At 41.6% G+C, this 15,848-nt stretch overlaps 1 protein-coding gene across 7 annotated transcripts in view; it reads left to right on the plus strand.

Moving 5' to 3' along the window:
* adgrl2b.1 (adhesion G protein-coupled receptor L2b, tandem duplicate 1) overlaps window positions 1-15,848 on the plus strand; it is a 93,205-nt gene that overhangs the window by 9,203 nt on the left and 68,154 nt on the right. For all 7 annotated transcript variants that reach the window (XM_086273515.1, XM_086273519.1, XM_086273516.1 and 4 more), the window contains exon 2: window positions 11,373-11,588. In XM_086273515.1, coding sequence (XP_086129641.1) covers window positions 11,513-11,588 — 76 coding nt within the window. In that variant the 5' untranslated portion in view covers window positions 11,373-11,512. The remainder of the gene's footprint in view (window positions 1-11,372; window positions 11,589-15,848) is intronic.

A 15,848-nucleotide genomic window follows, 5' to 3' on the forward strand; every position in this document is an offset into this window, starting at 1 on the left:
ATGATCATTATTATTATTTCTTTTAAACAACATTGATTAAAATTCAGATCTTGAGTCAGAAGAATATCCGGCTCCAAAACTGTCCCTTTGGGACATGCCGGGTGTCTGTGAACTTAATCATATTTTCTGGCTTCTCTCAAACACCGCCACAACTAACATGCCATCAATCATACCCAATTTTCTCTTTTGCTCTTTTTTCAATTAAAGTCTAACTAAATTTCAGTTGCTTCTCTGATGAATGGCGCTTAGCTGAATATACAGTAATGAGTCAGCTTCAAAAGAGACTAAGCACCACATTTGAACATGAAAGTAGCAGGTCTGAGCAGTCATTACTTGAATTAGCAGGTACTGGGCACAGAAAAGAAAATTAATGTTCAACACTGTGCCAGGTATTGTTCATAACTGTTATGGTTGTGTAGCGATAATGCATTGTTTTCAAGGTCTTTCCTGATTTTTGAAAAAAGACAACTAAAAACTATTAAAAGAAATAAGAAGCCAAACTGTGGTGAAGTAATTTAAACGCAAGAAACATGGGTCAAAACAATCCAATAATCAAAAATTTCATATCACAGCGGCTCAAACGACTGCATGAAAAACAAAAGTGGGCTCTTGTGCTCAGAAATCCCTTCAATTTGCTGAGCGTTGAGCATCTTTTAGATTATAGTGTTGGTTTCACAGCCTGCAACTTGCTCTCATAGTGTCATTTACTGCAGCAGCAGACAGTTGTTTTTCACCAAAGAGGAAAAAAAAAAAAACCCTACGCACACTACCTGCCCATCAACAAACCACAGACAGACAAATTTAGCAACTAGCCAATAATGGAGCATTTAGCAGCTTAAGAGCCAGATATTTCCCTCGGGAGTTTTGGAGACCACGGCAGAGCTAAAAGAGAGGGGTGTATTGGCCAGAAATGCGACTCCAAATGAATGATAATGCCGGGCTCTAACTGCTGGATGTGTAATTAGGCAGTTGTTTGCTAACAGATTGAATAAAAACACTTGGTCGTCATATGTCAGTGTTTTGTTTACAGCTCCATCTGCGGGCCCTAATCCTCAAGTCGGACTAAAAAAAAAGAGATAGCAAACTTTTAATAAAAAGTGCCGTGGACGGAAAAAAAAAATATGTGGTAGTGAGGTTAAACAGGCTCCTATCAGATGTGAACAAAAGCACAAAAACTGAGATATTTACTAGTAAACAGCTTAAAAGTCTAAACCGTAAGTTCGCATGTTGCACACCATGATTCGAACAGGCACAAATCGCTTTCCTCCAGTGCTCAGCCATAAACTTGCACTTAGCTACCTGGCATCGAAACGCAGACAAAATAAAACGGTGCTAAATGTTTTTCTCGAAATCTAATGAGTTTACCTGCAGAGAAAACCCGTATGTGTCTGCTGTCGACTGTTAAACATGGCGGTGGGTCCGTAATAGCATTGGCAGCCGTCTCGTGGGACTCATTAGGTCTGACGATTACTCCGCACAGTGGTGTAATGGCCAAGGTGTATGAGGCAATTTTACAGGACTACTGTTGCTGCTCCCCGTGTTGCGGCGGTTTTATGAATTAAATCAAATTCCTGGTATGGTTTCCCCTGTCACCGGATATAAACTTCCTTTAACATTGTGGAAAACCCTGTAGAGAAGAGTGTGGAGTCAGTTTCCACCTCCCTCCATTCTCACCCAGTCAGAGGCTTTAGTCCTATAATTATACACGTTCACGCTATAGTCTTAATATTTTCTCATATCAGCACATTTTTTATGTCTCCAGTCACTGAGCTTCAGTTATATAAGAGGAGTCCTTAAGGGTTATTTACTATTCCATGTGGTGCTTGATTTGCATTATGTGAGTGCGCACTGGAAAGTAGGTCAGTATATCAGTAATATTAAATATCAGCGCAATTGTTTGACAGTTTTGGCTTGTTCACATTCATTATTGCAAGCTGTTTTTCTTTTTTTAATCAATCAGATTATTTTAGGGTTAAATTAGTACATTAGTGCTGCGCCTAACAATTATTCTCAGCATCCTTTAATTTAATATAATTTTCTTACTACATTATTGTTTCTTTAAATGTTTCATGTGTGTTGTTTTGCTGAATCTCGTGTATAAAAAAGCACAATTAAGTGATTATAAAACACCTGCTGTTAATGCTCTGCCAGGTGACTCATTGCTTTAGATTATTATTTTTTTTTATTTATTTCTTGTCATATTGTGATTTACACCGAGTTGCTATTTTTTGTATTTTTATCTAAAACGGATGTAGCTAAAAGCACGTTTCTGTTATAACCCCCCTCCACCCACTTCATAAAGGCTGTAATGCAGAAAAGGGGTTTAGTGAGTGTGTAATAGTATCAGAAAAAATATATATGTACGTTTATTGGACTTTGTTTCCAGAAATTTCAGAAAACAGCAATTGTGTAGGTGTTTGTTGGAATAGGAGTAGGAAGACTTCACAATATCTGCAAATGAAATGGCAATTTTATTCACACAGTACACTTCAATATGTTACGCTTAACATAAAAGATAAGAAAATAAAAACCTGAATGGCTCTACTGTGCCTTAAGGTAATAAAAAACAGCAAAAAAGACTTTATAAAGAAATAAAGAATAAATAAAGAAATACAAGTTACCATACACACACACACACACACACACACACACACAATAGTTATTAAGTGCAAGCCTTTGAGAATAAAAAAGGTTTTGAGTGAGTTTTTAATGTAGACACAGTTGAGTTCAAAGGTCACTTTTAAAACTGTAAACAGTAACCAAAAGGAGCAAAAATACTTCTTGTTTAACTTGGTTCACACAAATGCAGACTTTTACTTTGGTGTTTTACATAATAACTAAGAAATATATATATATATATCCCAGCTCAGTTATTACATTGAATAAGGCGCTTTAGAGAATTTGCTTCTGGAGTGAATCACAGAAAGTTGATATTTTTTCTGTCCTGGCAATGACACCGATAATTATTTCATTTTTTATTTTGCATTTTTAACACGAGCATTAAAGAAAAGAAAAAGAACCAGTTTTCAAACACGAGTAGTGAAAACACCACCAGCTTTTTGTGACTGTGACATATGGATTTCCTGATTTTAAACTGATTTGTGATTAAAAATCTGCCTATCATGAGCACACAAACAAACAAAAACTCCAAGATGATCTCAAAAAATCAATGTGTATCCGTGAATGTCACTGACTTCTACGACCCTGATCTAATAGAGACCTCACAGACGTCCCACAGCGGGGAAACACACCATGTGCTGAACAAACACACATTATGCAAAACAGACTGAATTTTTGACCAAAAAAAGCCCTTTAAATGCACTTTAAATTGGACAAACATGGATCGCGATGAGGCCGCAAGGATAGATACATCACAGTATGTGTAGTGAGCCATGAAGATCTCGTTGTGGCAAAGCAGGAACTGCATTAAATTGTTCCCAGTTGAGAGAATCCATATAACTTTAAATAGCTTCTAAAATCTGTATGAAAATGCAGCGAGCATGAAGTGTAAACCAAGATGTCAGGAGAGACATAACAGCCTGTTTGAGTGATGTACAGTGTCATGTCCTTGTGTTAAAAATAAGATCCGGCTCTGTGAGGAACATTAATGTAGCAGCTCTGTGGGTGAAACACAGCGAGGGAGGGACTGCACCACTGGCAGATTAGAGGAAACTTTAATCAATGTTAAATGAGGTTTAATCCAAAGTTAACTTTTTATTCAGTAATAATTAAACTAAATAATGAACTAATGCGACTGTGCCAGATGACAAAGTAGACATATAATCAATAATCATGATTCCTTTCATTTAAAAAAAAGTCAAAACACTTTCCCTTTTATAGTCTTTCCTTTGATTTAAACGCAAAAATGATTCCTTTCTTTTTGACAGTCCAGCTGAGAAAACCCGAGTGAGATGAAGAGAATACCTTTGCTCTGACTTTTACTTGTCAGGCTACACCCCTGCTCTCTGATCGGTAGTCTAGCGAGACAGGATGTGCTAGTAGAGGCTAGGAAAAAAAATATTGAGAACTCTGCTCTTTTATTTTACTCTAAATATTCTCTCTCTTAAAAAGGTGCCAAAACGGATCGGCATCAAAGACCAGACAGAAGCATACGTTTGATCAATAGCAACATACTATTATTAACATTTTTTAATAATATATATATAAAAATTGATATAGAAATGCTTATATCTGAATCTATATTATCTTTGCTTGGCCAAACAAGTAGTGATGCAGTAATTTGCAGTAATGGAACATGTTAGATGTATTTAAATATCTAAATGTGCCTACATGTGCCATCTCACTTAATAAAAAAACATATCAGTGCCAGAGAATTTTTTTAAAGCTTCTTTTACTGTAACATCTACTACTGGGGTGTCAACTATAAGGTTCAGGGGCCAGAATCAGCCTGGGAAAGATTCAAATCTGGCCCACTGGAAAGCTTTGGAAAATGTGAGGACTGCATAGGTTTTGAGGTTTTACAGTTTTTCCTGTTGATAAAGACTCCACAGTATTCCCATTCATACTATGCCAAAGTAGTAATAAACAATGAAATGACAGAAAAAAGCCAGTTTTTCTAGTTTTACTTTAGTGGATCCACAGTTAAAATATTACATATAAATGCTGGGCACTAAGCTGCCCTCCATTTATAATAGCAAGGCTACCAGAACTTTTTCTGTCTCTTTACACATTTATCATGTAAAAACACCGAGACATACTGTTAAAATTGCAGCTTCTTTTTCTTATATTAAAATATCTCACGGATTAAATGTTCACTTAAATGCCGTTTAAAACGGAGCATGTCTGTATATTTCAGCCCCATCTGAGTCTTGCCGTGTCAGTAACTTGTGTGGCTTTTAGTGGTTTGACCTACCAGTGGCGAGTAGAAATAAACTCTTGATAACACCTTAAGCCGGGCCTATATCCGAAATGACAACCCTCAGATAGTTTGCAAAATAGCGTGCCTCTCCCCTCGGTCTGTTCTGGCCCAGACCCCAAAGCTGAGATCACTTCGGGCCACATGTAGGATTTCTTCTCCTTTCTCGTTGTTTAAACAAGTTGTTGTCAGATGTGGAAATTAATGCTGGATTATTTCGATTTGATGGCAACACATGAATGAAGTTTTGCAAAGCTGGAGGCTGATTGCGCCGTCACTCCTCGCCTGCATGTTGTTCATTAATGTCACAGATGTTGTGTGTTAGCGGTTAACATCCTACTAAAACCTAATGCAGTCTGAATGGAGCTACAGTGTGTAAAAATTTAACATCGAGTCAGTGCGCAACCTCCCCCCCCCTGTGAAAAGGTGTGAACATCAACATATCACCCAGTGGAAACGTGCTGAAAGTGAATGAATCTGTTGTGAATGCGCTGCTCGTGTGTAGTAAGGTTAGGTTGAGGGGTGGGGGGTGATATTGCCAGGCCAATCGCGTTTTCCCTCGTAAAAGAAATGCAGCTTTAATGCTGTACGAGGTGTGTGGGTGTGTTTGTGTGTGGATAAAGAGCGAACGGGTTGGGGGGCGGAGTGCTAGCATTATGCGTGGAGGAGGTGAGAAGTGAGGCCTTCAGTAAATTTATGAAGAGACTGATTGAAAGGAGAAACCGCTCTTTTTCGTGTCAGTGTCAAGCTGCTCTCTGCTCCTCTCCAGCGACCCTACTGCTCAACCAACTGCTCTGAGGTCAGCCTATTCAGTTTGGTGCCAAGCAGGAACAGCTACGGCGCTCAGTAGTAGCCTGTAGCCAGATATCAGTGAATAAAACTGACACCTCGGTCATTGTCTCCCTCTGTTTTTCTTTGATCTCTTCAAATACGTGTGGTATGATGTAGCTTTTACAGATCCGGGGTCAACTGGGGGAATCGGGGAGCGTCACAGCAGTGATGATAAAGCCAGTGCTGAAGCGATGGCTCATTAAAGCCGTTTTCTTGGCAGAAAATGAATCTCCCAACAATTTTGATAATGTATTAGTTGTTTAAATCGGTTATCAAGCAGAATGCTGAACATGCACTGCCGTAGCTTCTCAAACATGAAGATTAATTAAGAAGAAAGAAGCAAGAGAAGCGCTCGCTGTCTCAAATGAATCTTTCAAAGCCACATTTTTCTAAAGAATTACAGTGTGGAAACACACAGTCCCCCGAAGACCCAAACAAACAATGCAATATACATGCAGACTGGAGCAAAACATCATTTTCTGTTACTCCTGTTACTCGCAGCCTTTTTTTCTTTTGATACTCCAAACAAATTCATCAAAACCCAGTGAAATTGTTCGATTGAGATATTGTTTGTTCGCTTTAGAAACACAGAACTAATCTTAAATCTACTCAGGACACTTGGAAGTCCTCACTCTTCTTTGTGTGTACAGCTTCACATCACTCACTTTTTTTTTTTTTTGCTTGTTTCAATATCGTCACCGTTAGACTCAACTGGAAGCTTTTTTTTTTATCGGTGACATTTCATAAGCTGTGGTAAAAATAATTGTTAGGTGTTAATTTGATCGTTGACAGACAAAGCAGACCGGGGATGGTAATTATTTTAGGCAGCTGTCATTATTTGTTGACAGGTGATTTCAACTACCGGCGTCAACAGAAGATTCCACTTTTTACCCTTTATCCAAGTGTCTGCTCCCCCGCACGGCTCTTTTTGAAAGCTACACACCATCCTCTCTTCATTTTGCTTGACACTAACCTGGCTGTTCAGCCCGGGTCTTCTTTGTTCTCTTCACCTTGCTAAGCTTCTTTGCTCACCCCTCTCTGTTTCACCATGTCCATTTGCCCGCTGGCACTCTATCTTATCTACTGGCTCAATCTTTTGGCCAAGAGCCGCTGAACACACCAACTGTTGTGCTCTCTCAATAAAATAGTGAAGCTTTGCACCTTTCAGGTTTTCTTTTTGTGTGTTTGTGTATATGTGTGTGTTTGCACTTTTTGAGCTGCACCGACGACCATTTCTACTTAAAAGCATGCTATCCACAAAGGTCTCTTTTTAATCTGAAGCCATTTATCCCAAAAAGAAAACAAGACAGAAAGTGGAGCTGCCTTCAATTGCAGCTTTGCATATTTACATGTTACAGGAACGTTTTTGACCTCGTCATCTGCAAACCATCTTTAAAAAAAAATTACCTGTTGACATATGAATTATTTATGGGCACTGAGCCTGTTGTAATTATGAGGGAATAAGTAGCACGTGCAGCCTAATGGGAACTCATGCAAAGACATATTTTCACAAAAAATTAGCGTGTGAAAACACACTCATTTGCCAAAACATTCAAGCAAACTTCCCAACATCCGTGCGTCACGAAGCAAAGCAACCTACCGCTCTATCATTTCCTTTTCTCTGCTTTTAGAGATAAAAAAATAACTCAAAAAATTTGCTGTTACGTCTGGGCGAATCGTCAAAAATCTTATCTGTTTAGCCAAAACAAGATTTCGAAAACCCGCAAACGTCAACATTTGAGCCACATCTGGAACCAGCGCTTTAACGATTAAGAGATCATCTGAATATTTTGCTACTATTTATTGCTGCGGCTCCATGTTTACTAATATACGTAAGCATATTTAAGTACTTAAACTGCTCTTACGCTTTTCTACGTCCGACTCCCCGAACAGCATTCACCGAAAACACCTAAAAGAACAAACATTTGTAAAGCTGAAAACTGTAAGTTCTTGTTGTGCTTACAGAACGGCAGCTGAAGACAAAAAAAGGAAGATTCGGCTCTATTTGAGATATGTGTCTTTAATTGTTTCCTTGTGTGAGGCTGTAAACCCCCCTGTTTACTGCCTGTTAATCCTAACAGTGCTTTATCTTATCAGCAGTGTTGATAAAGCACGCTCTGCAGACTGCGCCCGGTGTCACCGCGTCTCTATTTCTGGCAGTTGACGGCAACTTCCCTACATCACTGGTGGAGCCAAGGAAATGACATCATGTCGCTGCAGGAGTTGAAAGCGCAGCCCTGACAGGACTGTCATGACAAAAGAGTTCCTTGGGAACATCAGGGCGCACCGAGGACAGAAAAAAAAACGAGTGTCTGGAGGCTCTGTTTTCTTAGTTCCTGTAGTTCGCATCTTCCACTTCTAGCTCATCAACAATTTTCTGATGTTTCAAATTCTCCTCTCACATGTGTGTCTTTTTCTTTTTTTTCCCTTTCTCTTTTTTGTCCTGAATGTAGGGCAAAGGGGCGGGCCAGAAAGTTCTTCAAATTAGTAGTTATTCAAAGAGTGGAAGACGGATCATTGTGTTGGGAAGATCCAGCTCTACAGGGCCGCGGCTCTATTTCACTTGTAGGTTTTGAGCTTACACTTGGAGTTGCGCATTAGTTTTGTTCCGCTCGTACTTGATATGTATGTATGCGCTCTTTATCTCTCTTCTCGGCGTTGACAATTGAAAATAAATTAACATTCCTGGGCTTTATTTTTGTCTTCGCTAAGCCTGTGGAGAAAACTTGGAGGCAAACCCAGGAGGTCAGGCCATACTCACAGCCTGTCAATCCTCCTCGGTGACCCCACCGCCCCTTTCTTTCTCCCCCTTCCATTCTTCTCCTCCTCTCCTCTTCCCTCTCCCATCTATTTAGTCCCTCCCGGCTTAGAAACTCCCAAACTCCCCCTCTTCTCCCACTCTCTTTCACTGGACGCCTCTCCAGCTTGAGTGAAGCAGATACAAGCTTTGTCAAAGGAGCCTCACATTCATTCAGCTGGCTGTTACACACAGCCTAGTATTTCATGTGAAGACATGTGGGCTGTCTCCTTCCATCCATTTATTTTAATTATGTTTTAATTGCTCGCCATCCTTTTTTCAATGCTTGCTTATTATTTCTATCAGGCTGATGTGAAAAATTTGCTGTGGACTGTGATTTTCTCCATTATCCTAACTGATGATAGATTTCTCTCCCTGGGTCTCCACACTGTGTGTGTGTAAGAGACAAAAGAAAAACAGATGTCGTGAATGTTTGCATAGCATTTTTCATTTCATTGGTGAAGTTTTTTGTCTCGTTTCCAGAAAGATATACTGTTAATAGAGGACGGGGAGGGAGAGAGGGGGGAAAAAACCTCAGGGAATAGATTTCCTTGTATTTTTGTAGGAAGAGGAGCTTTAAAACGCAGATGAAAATTAATAACTTTTGTGTCATTTGTCTCCTGGTGTATATTATAGATTTGAGCTCATTAGATGTAGTGTAGGTGGTGACAGTTAGTCATAACTGTGTTCCCTTTTTTTTTAACATATCGGCCTCTGTGGAGCATGATTATCATTATGCAGAAATCACTGGCCGAGTAACAAGTAACCTCAATTCCCCGGCTTCGAGGTGGGGGGTGGGTGTACATAATTCCTCGGCACGATCTCCGAGGGGTTAACGATGCCTCACTTACCTCTTAAAATCATTTTCTGCTCGAGATCATCTTAGCCCCCCACCCTTCCCCTTAGACAAACGTCAACCCCCTCTTCCCCGCTGCATCCCCTGATGTGAAATTATGATACGTCTGTCAGCGCTTGTGTAAAGCATCTCAGTGTTAATCGCCTAATCCCTTTATCTCAAGTCCGGACCGATTCAGTGCAGAAATCCCACCAAACAAAACTGTGTTTTTAGGAAGATGAGCATGGCTGTGTCCTGCACCAGCTTAAGGGAGAAAGGAGACATGTTACTCAGCAGGGCGACGGCTGATCGGGAGAAAGAACCCCAGGGTGGTGAGGGCGAGCGGTCAGCCGCGAGGCCTGGCGGGCTCTCGCCCCCTGGTGTCTGGAGGGGCCGAGTGGCTCAGCAGGCCCAGCGGGCCATAGGGGCAGGGGGGTGCCCCTCCTTTCCACCCCCCAACAGTTTGCAATCTCCTCCTGTCAGCCACCATTATGGTTACTCCGTGGCCCCCAGGACTCATATTTGTGGATGATAAATTGCTGTGGAAGACGTCACATGCTCTGCCCGGTATTGGAGCTGGTGGAAGATCCGAGATTATGAGAAGCCTGAGTAGACGTGGTGTGAGCTCTCCCATGGAGGAGAGCGAGTCCCCTCCACTGTGGCCCTTACCTGATCTGGTTTGGCGCCATTGGCAGGTAAACAACTGGAAGACAAATAAAACCACAATCCCACGAAGCCACCCAACTTTAACTGATAAATTATAAGCTAGCCGAGTGAGTGTGTGTGCGAGTTTCCTTGGTGCACACTCTGCAGCACAACTGCTCGGCCAGGATGACCTCAAATTAAAATAAATACGATCCGGCTCCAACAGGCTAGGTGGAGGCTTTTTTTGTTAAACTGTTATCCCTCCACCAGGCTTTGGACACGTATAGAACGAATCTAATAGTGGCTTAAATTATTGCTCAGTATGCTAATGTGGAAGCTTTCCATGTTTTGTGGGTTTTTGTGTTGCCAAAAATATCCAGGCGCATTAGTGAGGCCCAGAGAGCGCTCAGAGCTGACTGCTCTGCTGCTCAAATTTAGGTTCATTATAAAACAATCAGGGCGGTTGACGGGTGGCTCTGAAGGAGCGGCGTTGAGAAGCAGGAAGCATTCGCTCTCCTTTGCATAGCGACGGCTGCAAAGTTTGTGTGGATATGTGTGCATGTCGTGGGGAGATGCTTAGATGGCAACCGCCAAGAAATAAACAAGATCTTCCTGCATGCTTGTGTAGGTGTGTGGAAGTTCCTGTGTGTGCGTATCCACGTCCTTTGCTGTACATTTGTGCATGAATGAGTCCATATGAGTTTTTGTGTGTGTATGTGCGTAATTTCACATATGACACAACTCACCCATCCTCGGTGTTTGACTTTGGTAAGCAGCTTATCTGTCTGCCGTGTTAGTCTGTCTCAGGCTCTAACCTTTCGCTGCTTTTGCAGACAAAGGCCTGTTTTTGCCACCCCTCGATAAGGAAGGAGACAAAAGTAGCTCTCAAAGCAGCTGTGTCTCTAACGGCGTCCTTTGCGAGCGTGTTGCCGGAGTGACAAGGTTTCTCCCGCGGGGATCCTGGGAGTAAATGGGGAAGGTGGAACAGGGACGAGTGGGAGAATGAGGCAGTGTAAACATTTAGTCGTAACATGCCGCCGCGTGCTAAATAAGCGCAGAGCATCAGGCGCGCTACACGCTTTCATGCCGCTGCTCTCGAAATCGTTTTGAGAATAAAGTTTGAATATTTCTGTGAAACTTGAAATCAGAGAAATGCTCTGTTTGCTCAATCAAACAGCAGTCAGGATCTTCTCTTTTTTTCCTCCTGTGGTGTTTAGATATTTGCTTGACTGCGTTTAACAAGCAACTCACACATGAACTGGTGTAGGATGCAGATTGTAGAAATTACGCCAATTAAACCAGCGAAGCGCTAATGATCTCATAGATCTCACCAACTTCCTCCATTTTTATGCAATCTTCCTCTCTTTTTTTCTCCCCTTTTTTTCCAGATGGAAAAAAATGACTGGCGAGGCTTCTCCAAGAACTACTGATCGTTGACGTCGCTTCAGCCTTCAGCTCTCCCTCCGCAACTCGCCGAACCAGCACTATTAGCCATCAGGCTCCTGGATCGTTTGCATACAGCAACACAATGGCTTCTGCACTGCGGAGGTGTCCGGTGTTTCACTGCCTCCTGCTCCTTCTCTTTTGCTTTCACTGTTCACAAGGTGAGTTACCATGGAGTTGCACGGCAGAAAGTAGCGTTAATGTGCTGCTAGTCAACCTTTCAAGAAGCCACTTATTATTCAGCTTATGAATGTGTTGAATTTATTAGCACACATTGTTGTCGCCACACTCGAGAAGTGGAGAGCTGTTATGTAGCAAGGTTGCTGAGTTCTTCTTCAGTGGTTTTACCCTTGAAGTTTGAAAAAGGTGTTTCAAACACCTCGTATGGAACTCATTGAATATTCTTGCCAGCGCACGGACACTTTGACTGACACATTTCTTCACTTCCACAGTAACTCAAATGGTGTGTCCTTCCCCCAAAGCCTCATAACGACACCTTTTCTGCCGGATGAGCTGTGTAACAGATTATTTGAGTGTACTTTGAGGCACTGCAGCCGCAGAGGATTGATGCATTTTTTATTTGCACCTTAATCAGATTGTTCTGAGCAGCCTGTGTACTTGGAACCATCAAAAGCGGGGCACTTGATTCTGTGCCAGAGCGAGGAATTGGGAAGGAATGTGTCAGTGTTTTTAATTGTCTGCAGTGACATTTTTTTTGGTTACTTCCCTCACTTTTGATTAGTACATTTGGCTGTAATTACAAGTATTGTCACAAAACACTCCCATCAGTTCCATGCCCATCAAAACCACTGATGTTGGTATGTCTGCTTAATGATGATCATTATATTTTTCCCCCGTTTCAGTCCCATTGTAACGGGAGACAAAGTAAGCCAAAATCGCATGCTCGTGTGCCAAGCATTGATTACACATAGATGCTGAAGCACATTATTTTGGGGCTTCCTTTTGAATTTGGATCTTTCATTTTTCTCCCTCTCTCTCTTGCTGTTTTGTTCTGTGATAGATACACCCTACACTTTTATGTTATTCCTGGTTGTAGCGTACAGTTTTTTATTTTATATTAACAAAGGTAGCAGTGCAGTCTAGTATAGAGCAGGCTACCTCTTCAGTCTTTTTTTTTTTCTTTGTAGATTAGCAATTTTAGATAATATGGAAGAGAGTCTTACTGAGGTACTTGAAGAATAGCCCTCTGATTTGGCCTGGCTTAGAAACTGAGCTGAATAGTCCTGTTGAATTTCTTAAAGAGGAATACTGCTTTGGTATGCAGAAAGTGCGGGTTTTGGGTTTCAGTTGATGTGAGGGCTCTCAGGCCTAAGAATGCATATTTGCCCATCCGTCAATAAAGGAATGTGTGTGTGTGTGTGTGCGTGCGTGCGTGCGTGTGTGTGTGTGTGTAGGTTCATCTGAAAACAATATCTGATTCTATCCACATGCCAGTCACCTTCAGCCAATGCAGCCCGGAGGGTTTTGCATCCCAGGGCTTATGATCTGCGTTTCCCTGAGAGTTCCTGCAAGCAAAACTCCACTTGATAATTACCTCCTGTCCCTCGCCAGGAGAGGCTATAATCAGGTTATGATTTTCACCCAAAACATTCCCCTTGCTTTGAAATGCTCGATGACATACCTGAAAAGAGGGTGATTTTTTTCACTCTACTGGTATTGACTTTCTCAGCCAGCGGGGAAGAAAAAACACCAGTTGAGCTCGGTTTCGGGCAGACTCGTGCAGAATCAAATGGAATTGACAGCATTATTTTTTTAAAGTGGCATTCACTTAGAGTTATATACAGCATATTTCTTTATTATAGTAATGTATAAAATGACAGTGTGTGTGTGTATGGGGGGGGGGGACTAGGGAGTTGTTTCCTGAATCTGCAGCTCTGCACAGCTTTATCAAGTTTTATTGCATGTTTCAGCTTATTGTTTAGCTGCCTGTAATTTAACCCTGTAAAAAGCCTATGAACTATGAAATAATTACCAGGAAATGCTATTTTTTTTCTAAAAACGGACTGTTTATTGAACCTGCTGACATATCAGTTTGCATTTATGAGTTTTCATTTGCATAATTTTTGCTGCACCTGCCTTTTTGTGCTATTTATGGCTCGCATTTTGTTCATCTTAAACAAAAACATATGAGGGCATTAGGGTTAAAAAAACACAGATGATGGTGATCGGGGTTATAGGGTTAAATGTTAACTGCTCTAATAAAAGAGGCCAAAAAGAATGCTGCTAAAAAGCAATAGGAACCACTGATTCACCACCCAGACAGCAAACACAGAGTTACCAGAACCAAAAAACTAAAACAAGGCTAAATATTGGCTCTTACCACCCATAGACGATGAGGTGAAGAGGCAGACGTGAAGGCAGCAATGCTGGCTTTTATCCACACGTCACTTCCTGTGAATCTCTTATGTGTTTGTGTGTTTAGGTGAAGGCAGTTGTTTACTCCAACACTAATAAGAAAAACTTCTCTAAGCTGTGACCGAACTAGTGTCAATGTTTCAAACGCCACACTTTGCCTAATTCGCCCTGCATTTCTTCCACGATTATAAAACAGATCTATAAAATGACGCGTCTGCTGGAGTAAACTGGGGCATGCAGGTATCACGTTCGTTTCAGATGTTTCAAACCGCCTAGATTGCAGATATGAAAGAAGACGCCCGGATTCAAAGTGAGCAGCCACGAAGGTGGGGCGAGTGCACAGGTACACGCCTGCTGTGCCTGAATGAGAGCAGTTATCTAAGTCTTTAAAGTAAAGAGAGACAGATGTAAGGAGGGATTATGTCATGTAGTCAGTGTCAACACTTTCCGTTGGCTGTTGTGTTTGAATACCAAAGGAGAGCAGACAGCGCAGCCTTCGTATCAAAATATTGCACAAAAGAGGAATGTAAAAAGATTAAGTAGTTTATGTTTGATAGCTGTGCCGTATCTGCAGAGACGGAGGATCAGAGCAAAGAGGCAGTGTTTGTTTAGGTCCTAGAAATTGTTCCAGCATGACGAATGTGTGAACGAGAGGCATTAATATGCAGCGTGTTGAATAATCAAGTCGGCGGACTCGAGAGTCGTTTGTAAGGAAACTGCTAAATGGTGCACTGGAGTCGCCCTCCCTGCCCTAAAACAAAAAAGTTTTTTGCAACGTTATGCTTTTTGGTTTTCAGCCCCCGCTGCTCAGGATCACTCGCTGTTTGCTTCTCACTAAGAGAGTTTTTTTTTTTTTTTTTTTTAAACTGTAAAATATTACTTAGTCGAACACACCAGCATGCCTGCGTTTCTCCCCCGAAAAGGTTGTAAAGGTTAATGTTACGTCTCAGCTCAACATTTGTCTCAAGCAGCGCCATACATTGTGCTGATGGAAGACCCTCCTTCGTGCCACACTGGTATTTGCAGTCCTGGGGTTGACTGAAAGGGGGAAGCTATTGTGCTGCAACTCCTCTCTGGCCCGGGGCCATACACATCCAGTCTGTCATCCATTGATATGCTTGGCTTGCCATTTTATAATTCATATTGAATGCTGCGGGTCCATGGTAGGGCGATCATGAATTATCAGCTAAACCATGGGAGATTCACAGATGACTGGTCAATCTGTGTGGTGAGAACAAGCACAGAGGAAGGGAAAAAAAAACTGATATATCAGGCTTGCATGGAAATTTTTGGCCAGCTGGAAGCATTTCAAAAAATAAGGCAGGGGTTCATCATTTGAATTGAATGGACTTTGCTTCGTATTGAGAGGCACGCTGACACAAATAAATCGTCCCATTTCTCAGTCGCTCCCTCTCATTTGCTAATACAATTCTTTCTGCATTTTTGCCACAATCTCTGGTGCACGCGGCGTTTCGCTTTTCCGCGCCGCGGACATATTTCTGCACGACACAGCATTACAATATACTGTTTTAATAATAACCGAGGACCTGGAAAGTTTTAAATCATAGGAGAACGCGAAATTGAAATGAGCCAGAGTCGCATGAATCTTCGGGATCAGGATTTCGCTCAGAGGAAATGAAATACAATATCGCCCTCGATGGGGTCATCCTAGATTTATTGCAACAGCGATTTCCTGAGTGCGGTTTTTTGAGAGCGAGAGCCTCCTTTCCTCCACTGTGTGTTTAGACGTGATTGTAAAAGTCAGGCCGACGAACAAACACGTACTTTATGGGGCCGAGAGCTGCGCTTTTATGACAGTTTAATTTCAAATGTTAAGCGGGCCTTAAATTTCAATAGCATCTCAGAGTTGTTCACTTCACACCCCTTACGGTAACAAGTTGTATAAACAGCGGACCAGATGCCCACATGACGTCGTCCTTTCTTAAGTACTGTCTTCACGTGTATTCTTTCTTCTTTCCTTTATCGTTTTCTTTCCTCCGGGCAGGCTAATTCAAATAATAGATGAGCCCGACGTACAACCACAA

This window comes from Aulonocara sp. 'chitande type north' Nkhata Bay, linkage group LG18 (assembly GCF_057382095.1).
Source record: "Aulonocara sp. 'chitande type north' Nkhata Bay isolate Kocher_YH1m ecotype deep benthic linkage group LG18, A_spYH_male_GT1.1, whole genome shotgun sequence".
NCBI lineage: Eukaryota > Metazoa > Chordata > Actinopteri > Cichliformes > Cichlidae > Aulonocara > Aulonocara sp. 'chitande type north' Nkhata Bay.